Below are 20,523 nucleotides of genomic sequence, written 5' to 3'. Positions count from 1 at the left end.
TGATGTCATTCTGGCAGCCAGGCGTCCCTCCACTAAAACGGTGTACGCCTGCAGGTGGAACAAGTTTGTGGCATGGTGCACAGCGAAGGCTGTGGATCCCCTTTCTGCTCCTTTTTCTGAAGTCCTTCTGTTCCTTCTTTCTTTGGCCCAGCAGGGCTCTGCTCTGGGCACTATCAAAGGTTATCTTTCGGCTATCTCCGCCTTTTTACGGCATCCAGATCAGCCTTCTCTTTTTAAGTTCCTGGTTGTTAACCGTTTCCTGAAAGGCATTACGCACATGTTTCCTCCCGTGCCGTTCATAATGCCTCAATGGGACTTAAACCTTGTCTTGACATATCTGATGTGCGCTCCCTTCGAGCCCCTTCATAACTGTCCTTTTCGTCTTCTCACTCTCAAGACGGCTTTCCTGGTAGCTATCACCTCTGCCAGACGAGTGAGTGAGCTCCAGGCTCTTTCTTCCAAGCCTCCTTTCCTTTATGTTCATCCTGACAAGGTGGTTTTAAGGACCTGTCCTTCTTTCTTGCCACGCCCTTCCACATCGGGCAGACCATCACTTTGCCCACCTTCTTTCCGCCTCCGCATCTTTCAAGAGAGGAGGAGAGGCTCCACCGTCTGGACCCAAAACGTGAGCTCACATTCTATCTGAAGCGTACGCAGCAGTTCCGGGTGGATGACCAGCTCTTTGTTGGCTACATGGGTGCCAAAAAAGGTTGGGCTGTGCACAAACGGACCATCTCGCGGTGGGTTGTTCTGTGCATCAAAGCACAGAACAAGTGTTACTCCTTGGCTAAGAAGGAGCCTCCTGTGGGGCTGCGTGCCCATTCGACCAGGGCAACTGTAGGCACTACTGCCTTGGGACGCGGCGTCCCCTTGCAGAACATTTGTCAGGCAGCTATGTGGGCTTCGCTGCACACGTTTACCAAGCATTACTGCCTTGACAGTCCGGTCCGGAGGGACCGCTTCTTTGGCCTTTCTGTTCTCCGTGACTTTCTGGTGTAATCTTTTCGCAGACCCACCACCGTGGTTGGTATTGCTGGGGTATCTATTCTAAGGTAAGGAATCTATCACTAACGTTTTTCTTTCAGATGCACAAGTTATTGCTTGTGTAACGATATATCTGTAAGAGACATTAGTTAGTGATAGATTCCTTACCGCCCCACCCATCCTCCCCGTTCTACGAACTGATTTCTAGGGTTAAGGTCATCCCTTTCAGGACCCTAGTTTCTTGGCACCAGTGGTCAGTTTCTTGCATGCACAGAACTGACGTCAGCGCGCATGGGTGATGCCTAAGTAGTCTCCGTGACGTCATCTCGGCACTTACGACGCCAGTGAAGGACGCGGAGCCGCACGACACCACCTACTGACGCGCAGGGGTACTGCTACAGAAAACTTTCCGGATCCAGTCTGATGCCTGGGGATATTCTAAGGTAAGGAATCTATCACTAACTAATGTCTCTTACAGATATATCGTTACACAAGTAGTAACTTGTGCATCTATTCTAAGTTAAGGAATCTGCGGCTAGATGTCTCTATCAGATGTACGAGTTACTTACCTTCAGTAATGATGTATCTGGTAGAGACGTTGTCTAGCCGCATATTCCTTAACGCCCACCCAGCCTCCCCGTTCTGCGAGGGCCTTGCCAAGTGGGGTTCTCCGCTGGTCCCCCTGTTACAGTTGGCATTGTGTTTTTTTCTTTCTCTCATAGGTGCTTACATTGTTGTGTCCCTTTGAGACTCGCCATAATTCCATTGACTCCCTCTCAAGGGTTTCTGTCACAATTCTACCGTTGCCTCCCTCTCAGAGGTTTCTTATCTGTAGAATGATGCCATTTCGATTGTCCTTCACCAGGAGATTCCTCTTCCTTTTCTTCTTCTCATCCTGTCTTCTGCCTTCTCTGTTGGCTCAGGGTTCTGGGCTCCTCTACGGTAGTCTTCTTTGGGACTCTGTTCGCCTCGGTTTCAGACCTCCGTTACTACAGTGGCGGTGCCAGACTTTTCATTCCTGCGGTGGACTGTTGTTCTCTCTGTGCTCCGTTCTTGCTGGACATCACGGTTCTGCATGGTACTAACAGTCCGTTTCTGTCTGTTGAGATGTTCTTCCCTTCTTACACTAGGGAAGGGCCTTCGCTTAGCTTGCGAGGTTCTTTCTCACAGCTCTTTCACCTTATGTAGGTAGTGTCTAATTCTGTCCTTTACGATGGTGTTTGCACCATCCTCCTTATTTATTCATGGATTTTCATCCATCGCACACTGTTCCCATACTTTCACAGTTTTTTTATTGGTGGCTCCGCGTTGTGTTGCAGAAAAGTTTCCCCGAAGAAAACTGACGTCAGCGCGCCGGGAGGGACATATATGACCTCGCTGACGTCACGTACGTGGACGACGTCAGGGTGGGGTCATGTGGCGCCATCCCCCTGCGCACAGAGGTGCTGCTGCAAAGCTTTTTCCGGATCCAGTCTGACGCCTGGGGATATTCTAAGTTAAGGAATCTGCGGCTAGATTACGTTGCTAACAAATACATCGTTACCGAAGGTAAGTAACTCGTACGTTTGTTTACTACAACCAACTTAAACAAATTGATCCTATTAAAGCCACAATGCAAGATATTATCTGCTACTTGCTCCATCTGCAAAAGGCTAATTGAGCCTATACTTCCATTAGATTACACCTGGTTGCCCTCGCTGCCTATCTCCAAAATATACAGCATCTCTCATTGTTTAAAGTACCAGTCATTGAAGCTTTTATGGAAGGTCTAAAAAGAGTCATCCCTCCTAGGGTTCTTCCAGCACCCTCTTGGAACCTTAACATTGTTCAAACCAGGCTCATGGGTCCCACTTTTGAGCCTCTTCAATCCAGCCCCCACAATTTCCTTCTAAGAAAGTGGCATTCTTGGTTGCCATTACCTCACTCAGGCGTGTTAGTGAGTTCCAGGCTTTTTCTTTACTGGAACCTTCTTTTAAATACATAAAGACAAACTGGTTCTTCTTACTAATCCTACCTTTGTACCTAAGATGGTCTTTCAATCAGTCGATTGAGCTCTCAGTTTTTTTCCCTAACCCTGATTCTGTAGCGGAAAGAGCTCTTCATACCCTAGATGTTAAAAGAGTGCTCATGTTTTACATAGATAGAACTAAAACTTTCAGGAAAACAAAGCAAACTTTGTAGCTTTTTCTGCACCTCGTAAAGGCAACCCCATATCCAAATCTGACATATCCACATGGATAGTTAAATATATTCAAACTTGCAACATTAAAGCCAAAATACCATTACCTGTTACTCCCAGAGCACATTCCACCCGTAAAAAGAGAGCTACTATGGCCTTTTTAGGAAATATTCCCATAGCTGACATTTGCAATGCAGCTACATGGTCTACCCCACACACATTTACCATATATTACTGTGTGAAAGTTTTTGCACACCAAGAAGCCAATGTAGGTCAGGCAATGCTATGTACTCTTTTTCTAACTACTGCAACTTCCACAACTAGCCAGTATTTTTTGAGAGGGACTACTTTATAGTCTTTGCAGAGCATGTGTATCTACCCTGTAAGCATCTGTTCATGGCATGTAGTGCCATAGATTCACATGTGCCCTCTCTCCTCCCTGTACACCTGTGGCCGTTGTAGTTACATTTCATACTTAGGTGATACATTTGTATTTAGCATTGACATCCTCATTCTTACACTCCTTTCTTGCCCGCCTGCGGGAAACCAATCTAACAAAGAAGTTGATGCCCATGCGCAGTATCACCAAGAAGGAGTCGTCATTCGATTTTGTGAAGCAAAAATCTTCTTCAAAGAAAAACAACTTACACAACTGAATCCAACACTAGATGGCAGAAGTATGCCAAGCATGTGAATGTACATCACTACATGCCACGAACAGATGCTTATAGGGTAAGTAAAATAATCCTTACCATTCTTTCATTGACTTCTGCCTTTTTTTTCTTTTCAGCGCTGCTATTGAAAAAAATGCCCATTTCCGAAGGCTGTGCAACAGCTTTTTTATAGACCTGGTCTCTACCCTTTGTTTCAAGGACAACGTTCCTCCAGATAAGGAAGTCATTCTTCAGCTTCTCTCGCTGCTGTTTCTAAATAAGGAGTTATGTGATGCCATCTCTGCCAGTAAGTCCGTACTTTTCTGCAGATTCGTATTAAAGCATGCAGAATGCTGCATTTTAAAATTGACTGTCATTTTACTTTTCCATTTCTTAAGATCGTACCAGTCTCACCAAGTCGCTGTCTCCTTTTGATGATTCTGCGGATAGGAGTCCAGTAATCCGTTCTGTGATTCTAAAGCTACTGTTGAAATATAGGTGAGTTTTGTCCATGATAGAAGTGGACAAAAGGGATGTTATGGGGTCAATGCAGAAGACCGAATTAAACCTTAAGAAGTTGTGGCACACTGAAGTACTGAGAGCAGGGGAAATGAAGTACTGAATCTCTTTTCTGCTTGAAATAAATTTACTGAAACCGGCATACATTAGGGTCATTTCACTATGCAGTTTCCTTTCACCAAGTCGTAACTGATTGTCTTGACCTTTCGTCCGACACACCTGCTAACCTTGCAGACGAATTATATTTTGAAATATTGAATATAAAAAATAACGACCTCCCTTAAAATGAACTGCAAGATATGGACTTGATCAATAGTATCAGGCTAGGTGTACAGAGGAGTGTGCATCTTTACTATTCTTCACATCTATCTATCTTGATGAAATTGTGCAGGTTTATATCTTGCAATCAATATTCTTGCAGGTCAATATTTTTAAAGTAAATATTGCGGTACTGCTCTTTGTAGAAGGAAAACTACCGTTGTCCCAGAGATACTCCATAAGGTAGCTCTCATGTATTTGAATGTCATGTGGCAAGTCAATATCATATCATCCATCTAATATAATACACATTAAATAATCATTTGTGAAAATATGTGCATTTGATGACGTTGCATTAAAGTTATCTGTGCCAATGTGAATACGCACCACACCATTCTGTGTAATAAGGAATCCCACAGCTTCTTTCAGTGAGTATAAATTCAGTATGTTTCTTCTACTACACATCAACTTTTCTTGTTTACAATTGTTCTCTTTAGCTGCTCACCCTTGCCTAATTTGAGATCCAATCTCACTAAGCAATTTCTACTAAAGAAATCCACCTTTATTCAGTGCTTTAAATCAGTTGCCTATGGGAGACAGCCTTTCTAAAAGGATTATTTATATTTTCAGGTTTCCAGAGATTTTGAATGCAAATAAAACATTATCAAACACAAACAGCCTATTTTAAAACACATCAATCTAAATTATTCAGGTCTGACACTAAGCCTCGACACTCTTGGTAGCTTACAGCTCAGCCATTCATCCATATTGTCTTCCGGATGTACCACATAAATATTGAAGTCAAAAAATTATTTGATATAAATATTTTGTATAAAATGTTGTTTACAAATATATTCCCTTTTTGGAGTTAATAATTGAAAGTCCACATCCACAGGATACTATATTTAGGGAAAAGACGTTACATTAAGCGATATGTTGGTACACGATATTCTGACATACAACCTCTCCATCCTTGAGCACTTCTTTTCTGAGGTTGTACCACTAATTATAAAGTAGCTGCTCCTACATCTTGCCAAGGTGAATGTAAATAGGCAAATATAAAGCTACTAACTCTGTGGAGAAAAGGACTCCTACACCGAAATTTCTATGGCATCAAATCAAGAGCCCAAGAAAAGCATTACCTGTTCAGGAGCTTACTTGAAAATATTCCTCTCACTCTGCACTTACAACACTAAATGAGACACACAAAAATTAACTCTAGTTTAAGAAGACTGAATCCCTAACAGGACAACATGCATAGTTGATATGTGATATTGTTTCAAAGCACGTCACTAAATAATAGGCCTGCCAAGGCACAGAAAGAGAAAACAGTCTCCTCAAGCCTTCAAAATATGTAATATTTATTCAGGTCTGTTTTCCACAGAGTTTATTTTCTAGGGTCAGGGCTTTAGCAACTAACTTCACCTCTCCTGTGTATTGAGCGTCTTTTGGGTTACATATTGTACCACTGAGATGGTGTGTTTGCTTGCATTATGGGATGAAATGTTGTCAATAGAATGTCATGAAAGCTGTCCAGGATTAGTGGCAGAGCCACGTACTTTAATGATTTAAGATGAATGTGAGAGAGCTTTGCCTGAGGTAGTTGGTTTAAATGGTTGTGAAGAGAAGAAGCTAAAGAAAATGTAGTTGAAGGACAGTTGCTGGCAGAAGCAGTCCTTGAAGGAGAAGACCAAAGACAAGATGACCGTAGGTATAGCAGACCTTCTCTGTTCTATTTTTGAGGTCTCCACTTTTGAGTGGTTCAAGGAGAGCAGGGCAACGGCACGCTTCAAGGGCTTATCTGCCCCACCTTGCCGGCCGCATCAGCTCTGCCGCTCCTTTGGAGGCTTCTGCAGAGGTACCTCATACCACCAGCCTGTTCCACCTCCACAAAGCATCCAGCTGTTTCACGGTCAAGGCCGTGGTGCCCCCGTGTTCAAGGCCCACAGACTGCGCTGTCCACTAATCCCCCTGCAGCCCCTCCTACGAAATCTATTTAGTGTGCCCTTAGTGTAACCCAGCCACCTGGTGAGAGACGAGATTCAACGATTCTTGCTGGGTTGTGAAGCCAGAACATCAGACTGGTGGGTCCTGGAAATTGTTTGGTGAGGATATGCCCCACCTTTAATTCTCTCGCTGCCCCACCTTCCACCAATGCCCCTGCAACTGAAAGAGGACAGCTCCATTTCGTAGCAGGAAATGCAAGCAGTTTTGGCAGACGGGGTATTAAGAGGGTACTTGCACCAGAAGGAGACATGGTTGTTTTCCTCTAGTTTCTGGTGACCAAAAACGGATGCTTCATTCTATTTTAGATCTTTGCCCTCTGAGCACATTGTTTCAGAAAGAGAAATTCAAATTTCTCATCATGGCCAAGGTATTGTCTGCCCTTGACCCTGAACACTGGATGGTTGTGTTTGACCTCCCAGCTGCCTATTTCCATATTCTTGTTCTGCAGGCCCAGCGGTGCTACTTGTGGTTCGTGGTGGGAAAGGATCATTTTCAGTTTGCTGTACTTCCCATTGGTCTCACCACCACTCCAGGGCTGTTCACGAAAGTGACGGCAGTCAGAGCAGTATATCTTTGAAGGTCAGGGGTAGCAGTCTTCCGCTACCTCAATGACTGGTTGTTGAAGGTGGGCTCGCCTCAAGTCAGTTGACAACTGTCTCCAGACTATGACGATCTCCCTGTCATTGTTGGGGTTCGCTATCAGCATGCCAAAGTCACACCTGTCATCTTCATTGGAGCCATTCTGGACCCGATTCAGTTTTGTTCCTTTCCCTCTGGAAAGAGTCCAGGACGCTTAGACTATGATCCTGATTATAAACTTCTGTCCTGGATTGCAGTGAGATCGACTCTGAAACTACTGGAACTAATGGCCTCCTGCATCTTGCTTGTCCAGTACACCAGGTGGCATATACAGGCTCTGTAGTGGGATCTGAACTCTCAGTGGGCCCAACATCACAGGGACCTCTCCAACCATGTTCAGATTTTGGAGGAGACTACAAAAGATCTTCAATTGTGGTTACTTGACCACAATTGTGTCAGCAGCAGACCCCTCTCCCCGCCCAGAGCTCACAGTGGTGAAGAATGCATAGTTTCTGAGTTGGGGATGGCCATAGAGGAGAGTTTGTGATGTGTAGCTTCTGGTCTCTGGTGGAGTGCTGGCTCCATATCAACCTTCTGAAGATGAGGGTCATTCACTTGGTGTGGAAAGCCTTCCTGCTATAAAAGGGAGGGTGGTAAAGGGGCTCACAGACAACACCACTGCCCTGTGGTACTTCACCAAGGGGGGTGGGGTCAGGACCATGTGCCAGGAGGCCCTTTCGCCTCTGGAAATGACTGGCCCAACTGACACAATAGTTAAAATTTCTCATCTCAATTACATCCTCATAGCTGGTAAGTGTGCTTCAAGCTCTCTGTGTCAAACCGCCATACATCACCTTCCTTCCAGAATAGCTGGTAATGCAAATACAGGTAATTCGCTTGCCTGTGACGCCATTCCATATCAATCAGAACATCACTTTGTCAGTTTTCTATTCTCTGCCTCACCCCTCAGAGGAGAGACTCATTTGGTGGACCCAAAGAGAGCCCTGAGCTTTTTCATAGAGCGTACCAAGGAACACCTCATGGACGATGAGCTCTTTGTGGGGTCCTCTGGAGCATACATTGACAAAGGCTGTGCAGAACAGACCCACCGACTTCTGGATCGTGCTCTGAATTGAGATCTGTTACGCATTGGCCAAAAAGCAGCCTCCAAAACTACTGCATGCTCATTCTACCAGGGACAAAGCGGCTGCCACTGCGTTGGCACATGGAGTCCCAGGACTGGACATATGCCAGGCACCTACATGGGTGTCCAGCAATGCATTCATGAAACACTGTTCTCTGGTCAGTCAGGTTCGCCAAGAGGGCCATTTAGCTCACTTCATCCTGTAAGAGTTTCTGGTTTGAGTGCATTTGCAGCCTCACCTCCAAATAGGTAATGCTATGGTATCTATTCAAAAGATGAGGACCATCAAAGTAGAAGCCCAGATGTAGCGTATCTAATAATTGCTTTTGTTCAATGTCTCTCTTCCATTGATCTGAGACTTTGTACATAAGTCTTATAAATTGCAGTATGGGTGAATATTACATATTGAAGCCCACAAGCTGGCATCAGTTTTGCTCCATAGTTTAACTCTAGCCATTGAGCAATTTTCTGTGTTTCAACAGTGCTGCCTTAATTTGATGTGTGTGCATGATAACAATTAATACATCATGCAGTGTTCATAGCAGCATTGCTAGACCTGGCATCCTTGGTGTGGTTTCCCCTGACTTTTTGCCTTCAGACCTTCTTTTACGCTGATTTTGTTTTTGCTGGCTTTAGGACTCTGGGCACTTTACCACTGCTAACCAGTGCTATAGTGCATATGCTCTCTACCTAAAACATGGTAACATTGACATCTGAAAGAAACACGTTAGTTAGATTCCTCACCTTAGAATATCCCCAGGCGTCAGACTGGATCCGGAAGATTTTTCGTCAGCAATACCCCTTGCGCGTCGCTAGGCGTCGTCTGCGGCTCCGCGTCCGTCGTCGGCGTCGTGCGCCGGGATGACGTCGTCGGAGTACTTAGACGCCGCCCTCGCGCGCTGACGTCAGTTCTTCTTTTTTCCGCGCCAGTAAGCGCAGATCCGGGAGAGCTACCCCTTTTAGTCTTTTTTGACTAAATCTTTTTGATCATTTTTGATCCTTGTCTGTCGACATCTGGTGCCGGTAGGATGCCTGGGTTCAAGGCTTGCGAGGATTGCCATCGACTGATGTCGGTGACCGATCACCACCGCCGGTGCCTCTACTGTTTAGGCCCCGACCACGACGCGGAGTCGTGCAACGACTGCCAGGCCCTGACTTCGAAGGCTAGGCGGGAGCGGTCCCGCAAGCTTCTCGAGCTTCGCCACTCGGCTCCGCGTCGTGCGCGATCCCGGTCCAGGAGGAGGTCCAAGGATCGCTCGCGGAGCCCTAGCCGACGCCATCGATCGTCCGGCTCCAAGTCGTCGGGTAAGTCCAAACGCTCAAAGAAGTCCAAGAGGCGACACCGCTCTTCGGACTCCCCTCGCCGGTCGCGCGACTCGGCCGAGGGTCAGGGTGGTTCCACCCCCGTGGCTCCGGCGGAGCCGCAGGCGCCGCGTCCGCCCCCATACCTTCCGGTCCCTGGGACTGATGCGGCGCCGGCGGAGATCAGTGCCTTCCTCTCGGCCATGAGGAGCCTGGCCCCGCCGTCGACGCCCGCTGGCGCGCCTTCGGGCCCCGCGGACTCGACTGGGCGACCTCGCCTGCCGGCGGCCCCGGCGCCGTCGACGACTCCGGTCTCGACGCCGCAGGTCCCCGCGGGGCCCATGCCTGGGCCCCCGTCGCCGCCGGTTGACCTAGTCACTCCTCCACCGGCGCCGGCGACTGAACCACCGACGCCGCCGCCGGCGCACACGCCTACACCTCCGGCGCCGCCGACGCCTTTGGTGCCGACACCGCCCCAGTTTAGCCCTCCTCCGGACCCGGCGCCGCAACGGCGTCGACCGACGCCGCATCCGACGCCGCTTGAGTCCTACCATCTCTACAGTCCGGTTCCGATCGTTTCTCCTGTTTATCAGGAATCGGAAGAAGGGGGCGACTGGGAGGGGTTCGAGGACCCTATGGCTGTTCAGTCACAGCTTTCTCAGGACTGGGCAGATGAACTGGGGGAGGCCAGTGGGCTGGACACCTCGCCAGACACTGGATTCACTTCTCCTCCGACCGTGGCTTCGGAGGAGGGTGCAGCATTTTCTGTGGTGCTGCGCAAGGCGGCTGAGGCCCTTGGGCTCGAGTTGCCTGCCGTGGCTGTGAGGACTAACATCCTCACTGAGGTGCTTCAAACCTCAGCAAGCTCCACTGAGCCTCTGCTGCCGTTCAATGAGGCCCTCACTGACGTTCTGCAGGGCACCTGGTCCAAGCCCTCCACAGTCCCTCCTGTGGATAGGAACGTTGCCAGGCGCCACCGCCCTGCTCCGGGCGACCCCAGTTTCCTGTCCCAACACCCCACCCCCGAGAGTCTGGTTATCCAGGCCTCTACCTCCCAATCCTCCTTCCCGACCGTTCCGCCGGACCGGGATTCCAAGAGACTCGAGCAGTTTGGCAAGAAACTGTTCTCGTCCCTTAGTTTGGGCCTGCGGTCCTTGAATACCGCCTGTCTCTTGGACCGTTATTCCCACTCCCTGTGGGATACGGTGGAGGACGTGCTGCCCCTGTGTCCGGAGGAGGTCCGGACGCGTCTTAACCAGGCTTTGGCCGATGGGAGGGATGCAGCACGGCACGCCATACGATGTGGGCTTGACACCACGGACTCGCTGGGTAGAGCGATTTTCACCACGGTGGCGCTCCGCCGCCACGCCTGGATGCGGTCCACGTCATTTTCCGGGGATGTCCAGAACACCCTCATGGACATGCCTTTTGATGGCACTCGCCTGTTTGGTGAGAAGGCGGACAGTGCGCTGAACCGCTTTAAGGACTCCCGGGCTACGGCCAAGTCCTTGGGCCTCTCGGTTCCGCGGGCGCACACCTCCGCTTTTCGCCCCTTTCGTGGCCAAGGAAGGGGCGCCTCCTCACGTCCGCAAAGCCACGAGCCGCAGAACCAACCTGCGCGCGGTCGCGGACGTGGTTTCCGCCGTGGCGGAAATGGAGGCCGACGTGGTCAGCCCACTTCCACCCCGGCAGCATCCGCCTCAAAGCCCTCCTAGTCCGAGCTTTCAGGCCCATACCACGCCAGTGGGCGGCAGAGTTCGCCATCACCTGCTCCACTGGCGGTACATAACATCGGACAGGTGGGTGCTGCAAATCGTCCAAAGGGGCTACTCCCTCCCCTTCGAGACGACCCCTCCAGCCATGCCACCGCAGCACAACCGTATCTCGGGGGATCATTTGAATCTTCTCCGCGAGGAAGTTTCGGCTCTCTTGGCCAAGGGGGCCGTCGAGCGCGTTCCGAGTCCAGAAGTAGGTCGTGGTTGTTATTCCCACTACTTTCTGGTTCCCAAGAAGGGCAAGGGGGGCCTACGCCCTATCTTGGACCTCCGGAACGTCAATGCCTTCCTCCGAAAGGAAAGGTTCAAGATGCTAACGTTGGCTCAGGTTTTAGCTGCCCTAGACCCTGGAGACTGGATGGTAGCGTTGGACTTGCAGGACGCATATTTCCATATCCCCGTCCTGCCGGCCCACCGGCGTTACCTGCGGTTCACGGTGGGCCAAGAGCACTTTCAGTTTACCGTGCTCCCCTTCGGCCTCACCAGTGCCCCTCGGGTGTTCACGAAAGTGATGGCGGTGGTCGCAGCTCATCTGCGCAGATCAGGGGTTCCAGTCTTCCCCTATCTCGACGACTGGTTGTTGAAGGCGGGCTCGCCCCAGGCAGTCGTCTCCCACCTCCAGACTATGGCGGATCTCCTGCATTTGCTGGGGTTTTCCATCAATGTGCCGAAGTCACACCTGAGTCCCTCTCAGAAGCTCCTCTTCATCGGAGCGGTTCTCGATTCGGCGCAGTTCCGGGTCCATCCACCGGAACAGCGGGTCCGGGATATACAGGCCCTGATTCCCATCTTTCGGCCTCTATCCCGGGTTTCGGTCAGGCTAGTGTTGCGGCTTCTGGGGCTGATGGCCTCCTGCATCCTACTAGTGCATCACGCCAGGCGGCGCATGCGGGCTCTGCAGTGGGACCTGAAGTTTCAGTGGGCCCAGCATCACGGCAACCTGTCCGACCATGTCTTGATCTCGGAGGGCACTGCACAACAGTTGCAGTGGTGGCTCACGGACCACGAGTGGGTCAAGGGCAAGAGCCTCTCCCTTCCCCAACCGGAGCATGTCGTAGTGACGGATGCGTCCCTCCTGGGATGGGGTGGCCATATGGGAGAGGCGGAGATCAGAGGCCTCTGGTCTCCGGCGGAGTCTCGTCTCCACATCAACCTGTTGGAGTTGAGAGCGATCCGGCTTGCACTGAAAGCCTTCCTTCCCTCTGTCAGGGGAAGTGTCGTGCAGGTGTTCACGGACAACACCACCGCCATGTGGTATTGCAACAAACAGGGCGGGGTGGGGTCGTGGACCCTTTGTCAGGAGGCTCTGCGCCTCTGGACATGGCTGGAACACCAGGGCGTCACCCTGGTGGTTCAACATCTGGCGGGCTCTCTGAACGCCAGAGCAGACGAACTCAGCCGCCGGTGCATGATGGATCACGAATGGCGTCTGAACTCCGAAGTGGCGCAAGGTCTCTTTCAGCAGTGGGGAGAGCCTTGGTTAGATCTATTCGCCACCGAAGAGAACGCGCAATGTCAGCAGTTCTGCGCGTTGGAATTTCCAAGGCGGCACTCGCTCGGCGACGCTTTTCGTCACGAGTGGAGTTGCGGTCTGTTGTACGCCTTTCCGCCTATACCACTTCTGCCCAGAGTGCTGAAGAAGATCAGGCACGACCGGGCCCAAGTCATCTTGGTGGCTCCGGATTGGGCACGAAGATACTGGTATCCCGAGCTACTCAGTATGTTGACCGATCCCCCGATTCGTCTGCCCCTTCGGGAGGATCTTCTGTCGCAGCAGCAGGGGACGGTCCTCCACCCGAACCTGTCCAGCCTCCACCTCCATGCGTGGAGATTGAGCGGCGGCAGTTGATGCCATTTGACTTGCCTCCTGAAGTCTGTGATATCATTCTGGCAGCCAGGCGTCCCTCCACAAAGTCGGTATACGCTTGCCGGTGGAACAAATTTGTGGCATGGTGCGCAGCAAAGGCTGTGGATCCCCTTTCCGCCCCTCTTTCTGAGGTTCTCCTCTTTCTTCTTTCTCTGGCCCGGCAGGGCTCTGCCCTGGGCACCCTGAAAGGTTATCTTGCTGCCATCTCCGCCTTCTTGCGGCTTCCTGATCAGCCTTCTCTTTTCAAGTCCCCTGTGGTTACACGCTTTCTCAAAGGGATTACACACACGTTCCCTCCGGTCCCTTTTGTAATGCCTCAGTGGGACTTGAATCTGGTCTTGACATTCTTGATGTGCGCTCCCTTCGAGCCTCTTCACAATTGCCCTCTTCGTCTTCTGACTCTTAAGACTGCTTTTCTGGTAGCCATCACCTCGGCTAGACGGGTGAGTGAGCTCCAGGCTTTATCTTCAAAGCCTCCTTTTCTGTCTGTTCATCCGGACAAGGTTGTCCTTCGGCCTCGTCCCTCCTTTCTTCCTAAAGTGGTGACTCCATTTCACCTTGGGCAGTCTGTCACCTTGCCCACCTTCTTTCCGCCTCCGCATCCTTCCTCCACCGTCTGGACCCAAAACGTGCGCTCTCCTTTTATCTGGACCGCACAAAACAGTTCCGGGTGGACGACCAGCTTTTTGTTGGGTACGTGGGCGCTAAGAAGGGGAAAGCTGTGCACAAACGGACCATCTCTCGGTGGGTCGTTTTGTGTATAAAAATTTGTTACTCCTTGGCAAAAAAGGACCCTCCTGTTGGGCTGCGCGCCCATTCTACTCGGGCCACGGCGGCTACTACTGCCTTGGGACGGGGAGTCCCTTTGCAGGACATCTGTCAGGCGGCGACATGGGCTTCGCTACACACGTTTGCCAGGCATTATTGCCTTGACAGCCAAGTCCGGAGGGATGGCTTCTTTGGCCGTTCTGTCCTCCAGGACTTTCTGGTGTGATCTTGGTTCGCAGACCCACCACCGGGGATGGTATTGCTTGGGTATCTATTCTAAGGTGAGGAATCTAACTAACGTGTTTCTTTCAGATGAACAAGTTACTTACCTTCGGTAACGATGTATCTGTAAGAAACATTAGTTAGTTAGATTCCTCACCGACCCACCCATCCTCCCCGTTCTGCGAACTGACATCTAGGGTTAAGGTTATCCTTTTCAGGCCCCTAGATTTTATTTTTGGCACCAGTGTCGGTCTTTGCATGGCTCTGCGTTCCTGGCGCGGAAAGCTATGTACAAGAACTGACGTCAGCGCGCGAGGGCGGCGTCTAAGTACTCCGACGACGTCATTCCGGCGCACGACGCCAACGACGGACGCGGAGCCGCAGACGACGCCTAGCGACGCGCAAGGGGTATTGCTGACGAAAAATCTTCCGGATCCAGTCTGACGCCTGGGGATATTCTAAGGTGAGGAATCTAACTAACTAATGTGTTCGAGGCATATGAGCTGCAGATCACACACTGAGGATAAGATCGCCATCTGGTGTTGGGCTCGGATGATTGCAGGTTGTTGTTGTCTTCGGAAGAAGCCTTTGGTCACGAGGTTGGTGACTCCTCCCCTGGACAACAGTGCGCATGGGCATCCACTCCATCGTCAGATTGTTTTTTTCCGCCATTGGGTTCGGATGAACTTTTTTCCGCTCCAGCAGAAAACTTCTAGCAATCATTTTAAATACTTAATCTTCATTCCATCGACGTCGAACTCAACTCGGACCGGTTCCGCAAGCGGCTGATGGACAGGACACCCTTCAAAAAATGCCCCCAGTGTGGAGCGAAGTTCCCCCACAGTGACCACCACGAGGTTTGTAACCTCTGCCTGTCGCCGGAACACAACGAGTCCACCTGTCCAGCTTGTTCCGCTTTCCGTTCGAAGAAGACCCTCCGGGACCGAAGAGCTCGACGCCATATTATGGCCAAACCAGCTCCAGAACCGGAGGACATCTTTGCTCAAGATGTTCCCGAAGACGACACCGAAGATCTCGAGATCGTGTCCGAGGCCGACGATTCCGATGACCTCATCACTCCAGGGCAGCGTGTGAGTACCACCCCCCCTGCCCCTGCCCCATCCAAAAAAGCATTGGTCAAGACTCCGCCAGCTGGGCCCAGTCGCGACCGGAAATCCTCTTCAGAAGCCCCGCCCTCGGGCCCGGCTCCGAAGACATCTAAGCCTGTGGGTGGCTCGGGCTCGAGCAAACCTCACCTGATTGTGCCTTTAACACCCTCGGCACCCAAAAACCCACTGTCGGCACCGAAACAGGCTCCAAGACCGAAATCTCCTTCGGCACAGAAACGTTCCTCGGCACCGAAGTCTCCACCGGCACCGAAACGTTCTTCAACATCGATGCCTGAAAGTCCATCGGCACCGAAAACTCAGTCGGCACCGAAAACTCAGTCGGCACCGAAAACTCAGTCGGCACCGAAAACTCAGTCGGCACCGAAAACTCAGTCGGCACCGAAAACTCAGTCGGCACCGAAAACTCAGTCGGCTCCGAAAAATCCATCGGACCCGAAAAAATCATCGGCGCCGAAAACTGCGTCCCCGCCGAAAAAAGCTCATAAAGACCCGAAGCGGCCATCGCAGCCACCACCTTCGGAGCCAGATGAACTTTTTCGACCAGATCCTACTCAAAAGCGGATCTACATCAATCCTAACACGGGACATGTGACTGCCATCCCATATAAAAAGCGGAAGCTGGACACTACACCTCCCCCAGCTCCCATACGGAAAAAGGACTGTGCTACTTCACCACTTCGTCCTTCCTCTCCTGTTTTACCTCCTAACCCGTCCCCCCCTCCTCCTCCTGATTCTCCTTTACCTTTACCTTTACCATCTCCCTATCATTCACCTCCTCCACAGGATGATAATGATGACTTAGGGGGAGGGGCGGACCCTGATTTATTTAATGATCCTGTTGATCCAAACGACCCTTTTACGTTCCCAGACCCAGCACCCATGGATGACTGGTCTTATCCTATACCTGACATGCCTGACCCCACTACCTACCCCTCCAAGCCCTCCCCTCCTGATGACCACCTAGGGTTCGGCCAACTTATAAATAGGGCAGCAACATTCCACGGCGTCACAATGCACACAGACGCCCTTGAAGAGGACTTTCTCCTTGATACCTTTGAGCAGTCACAAAAGACTGTTCACATACTGCCCATGATCAAAGGGGTTATAAAGCATGCTACTGAAGTCTTTAAGGACCCTGTTCGAGCTAGGGTTCTCAACCCACGCATCGAAAAAAAGTACCGACCAGCCCCGCAAGACCCTGCATACATTAAGGCCCAGCTCCCTTTAGACTCCTTAGTCGTATCAAATGCCAGGAAGCGCGCTAACTCACAGACAACTGGAGAAACGCCTCCCCCAGACAAAGAGTCTAATCTTTTAGAAGCCTCAGGCAAACGGGTCGCCGCGCAGGCGGCTAACCATTGGCGTATTGCGAATACCCAGGCCCTGTTAGCCAGGTATGATAGAGCGCATTATGACCAACTTGAGGACCTTATGCAACATCTGCCTGAACCCTTTAAGTCCCAGGCCTCTGACCTCATCCAAGAAGGCAAATTAATATCTAATGCCTCCATTAAATGCGCCTTAGATGCAGCAGACACTGCTTCTAGAGCGGTCAATACTAGCGTCTTACTCAGACGACATGCCTGGCTCCGTATTTCCGGTTTTAAACCGGAGGTTCAAACCGCAATTCTAGCTCAACCTTTCAACCAAGAGCAGCTATTTGGCCCTGCAGTGGATACTGCATTAGAAAAAATGAAAAAGGATAATGAAACTGCCAAGTCTATGGGAGCACTGCAGTCTCCTCAAAACCGGGGTTCCTTTCGTCGCTCCTTTTATAGAGGAGGCTCCAAAAACACATCAACTGAGACCACGTCCACCTTTAAAAATTCTGGACAAACATCCCCTAACAGAGGTTATTTCCGGGGAGGTTATAGGGGAAACAATAACAAAGGTCGAGGGCGGGGCAACAACAACAACACCCGCACCTCACCAGCCACCAAACAGTGACTTGCCACCACTCCCCCCAGACCATTCCACTCCGGTCGGGGGGCGACTCCAACAATTCCTACCTGTCTGGACTTCCATCACCACAGACAGGTGGGTAAGACAAATTATCCAGTCTGGCTACTGCCTCGAACTCATACAATCCCCCCCAAACATACCGCCCAAACAACGTCCAATGTCCTCGCATCATCTCTCTCTCTCCTCAAACAAGAAGTTCAATCCCTGTTACAAAAACATGCGATAGAACCAGTCCCCCTTCAACATCAGGGAAAAGGGGTATATTCTCTATACTTCCTCATTCCCAAAAAGGACAAAACACTAAGGCCCATACTGGATCTCAGACTACTAAACCAGTATATACATTCGGATCATTTTCATATGACCACTCTCCAACAAGTCCTCCCACTTTTACAACAGGGAGACTTCCTCGCCACATTGGACCTCAAGGACGCATACTTTCACATCCCTATGCATCCCGCTCACAGAAAATATCTACGATTTGTGGTAGATGGGCAACACTATCAATTTACAGTTCTCCCATTCGGAGTAACAACGGCACCCAGAGTGTTCACCAAGTGCCTAGCAGTCGTGGCAGCGCATCTCAGAAGACAACAGATCCATGTCTTCCCCTATCTGGACGATTGGCTCATAAAAGCCAATACATACCAAAAATGCGTTCTCCACACTCATCGCACGATTCAAACTCTCCACGATTTGGGATTCACTATCAACTACCCCAAATCCCACCTACAACCTTCCCACTTACATCAGTATCTAGGAGCAACCATAGATACATCCAAAGCCATTGCCTATCCCAGCACTGCCAGGATAGCCAGTATACAAAATCTCATCTCTCAATTTCAAACTCATCCATCTCTTCCAGCAAGAGTGTTCATGCAGCTCCTAGGCATGATGGCGTCATGCATCTCCATAGTCCCACACGCACGACTTCAAATGCGTCCCTTACAGGAATGCTTAGCACAACAGTGGAACCAAGCTCACGGACAACTTACCGATCTGGTGTTGGTGGACAGTCGCTCACTTCGCTCACTGAAATGGTGGAACACCATCAACCTGTCCAAAGGGAGACCGTTCTTAGAGCCTCTTCCACAAGTTGTGCTAACTACAGACGCATCTCTCACGGGGTGGGGAGCCCACCTCCTTCACCATACCACTCAGGGCAGATGGACCAGTCAACAAAAACTGCTCCACATCAACCACCTGGAACTCTTAGCAGTGTTCCTAGCACTAAAATCCTTTCAAATTCACCTAAAGAACAAAACTGTCCTCATACGCACAGACAACATGACGACAATGTATTATATACAGAAACAGGGAGGGACACACTCTCTCCAACTGTCCCAACTGGCACAGCAAATCTGGAGATGGGCAATTCCCCAAAACATCTACCTGTTAGCAGAACATCTCCCAGGGATCCACAATCAAGTGGCCGACCTCCTAAGTCGCCACACACAACAGATCCACGAATGGGAACTACACCCCAAGGTTCTACTCCCCTTCTTCCAAAAGTGGGGACAACCAGACATAGACCTGTTCGCCACTCCCGAAAACACAAAATGCCCAACCTTCGCCGCCAGGTTTCCACACCCACAGTCGAAGGGCAATGCCCTATGGATGAACTGGTCAGGCAGATTTGCGTACGCCTTTCCGCCTCTCCCACTAGTTCCATTTGTGGTACGCAAACTGAAACAACAGTCACTAACACTAATACTAGTGGCTCCCACTTGGGCACGTCAACCGTGGTTCACCACACTTCTGGAACTATCTTTAGTTCCACATCAAAAGCTACGCCTCTCCCCGGATCTGTTAACCCAGAACCATGGAGAAATCAGACACCCAGATCCTCAAACACTGAACCTAGCGATCTGGCTCCTGAGGTCCTAGAGTTCGGTTACCTCAATCTCCCTCCAGACTGTATGAATATCATAAAAGAAGCCAGACGCCCTACTACTAGAGCGTGTTATGCCGCTAAATGGAAACGATTTGCCATCTACTGCGCTAATAATGACATACATCCATTGGATGCTTCCATCCAAAACATCATTTGCTATCTACTACACTTGCAAAGATGCAATCTAGCGTATTCCTCTATACGTTTACACCTAGCAGCCTTGGCAGCCTACTTGCAAAATAGGCAACACCTGTCCCTTTTTAAGGTACCAGCCATCAAAGCGTTTACGGAAGGTCTCAAAAGAATTCTTCCCCCAAGATTGCCACCTGCACCAGTGTGGAATCTCAATGTGGTTCTAACAAGACTCATGGGTCCCCCATTTGAACCTATGCACAAATGTGAATTGCAATTCCTAAAATGGAAGGTAGCTTTCCTTATCGCAATCACTTCCCTGCGCAGAGTAAGTGAAATACAAGCCCTTACACTTGAGGAACCTTTCTTACAACTACACCGTAACAAAGTGGTTCTTAGGACAAACCCTAAATTTCTTCCAAAAGTGATTTCCCCTTTCCACCTTAACCAATCAGTAGAACTACCGGTCTTTTTCCCAAATCCAGACTCGGTAGCTGAAAGGGCCCTACATACCTTAGATGTCAAAAGAGCCTTGCTTTATTACATCGACAGGACAAAACCTTTTCGAAAGACAAAACAACTCTTTGTTGCTTTCGCGCCACCACACAAAGGCAACCCGATCTCCAAATCAGGAATAGCCCGGTGGATAGTTAAATGCATCCAAATATGCTACCTCAAGGCTAAACGTACACTTACAGTTCCCCCTAGGGCGCACTCCACGCGTAAAATAGGGGCTTCTATGGCCTTCTTAGGCAATATTCCCTTAGAAGACATTTGCAAGGCAGCCACATGGTCTACCACGCATACCTTCACTAAACACTATTGTGTTGACGTGCAGGCCAAACAACAGGCCTCCGTGGGCCAGGCTGTCCTAAAAACTTTATTTCAAGCTGCTGCAACGGATACAGGCGACCACCGCTAAGGGGAGCACTGCTGTATAATCTATCCTCAGTGTGTGATCTGCAGCTCATATGCCTCGAACGGAATATGCTACTTACCAGTATGCATCTGTTCTTGGCATGTAGAGCTGCAGAGTCACACACGCCCGCCCGCCTCCCCGGGACCTGTATCTGTTCCAGCATCCGTCTTACTTAGACATTACACATGGACATCCTTTCTTTCTTTTCTATATACTCCATCTTTTCCCA

General features: G+C 50.1%; 1 protein-coding gene across 2 annotated transcripts in view; it reads left to right on the top strand.

Annotated features, from left to right (window-relative positions):
- Positions 1-20,523, top strand: part of RNF213 (ring finger protein 213) — a 2,329,248-nt gene that overhangs the window by 1,829,056 nt on the left and 479,669 nt on the right. For both annotated transcript variants that reach the window (XM_085617427.1, XM_085617426.1), the window contains exons 43-44: positions 3,954-4,123; positions 4,215-4,314. In XM_085617427.1, the coding sequence (XP_085473553.1) occupies positions 3,954-4,123; positions 4,215-4,314 (270 nt within the window). The remainder of the gene's footprint in view (positions 1-3,953; positions 4,124-4,214; positions 4,315-20,523) is intronic.

Source organism: Triturus cristatus, chromosome 7, assembly GCF_964204655.1.
Source record: "Triturus cristatus chromosome 7, aTriCri1.1, whole genome shotgun sequence".
NCBI classification, from domain to species: Eukaryota; Metazoa; Chordata; class Amphibia; order Caudata; family Salamandridae; genus Triturus; species Triturus cristatus.
This window is presented reverse-complemented; position numbering and strand designations above follow the sequence as displayed.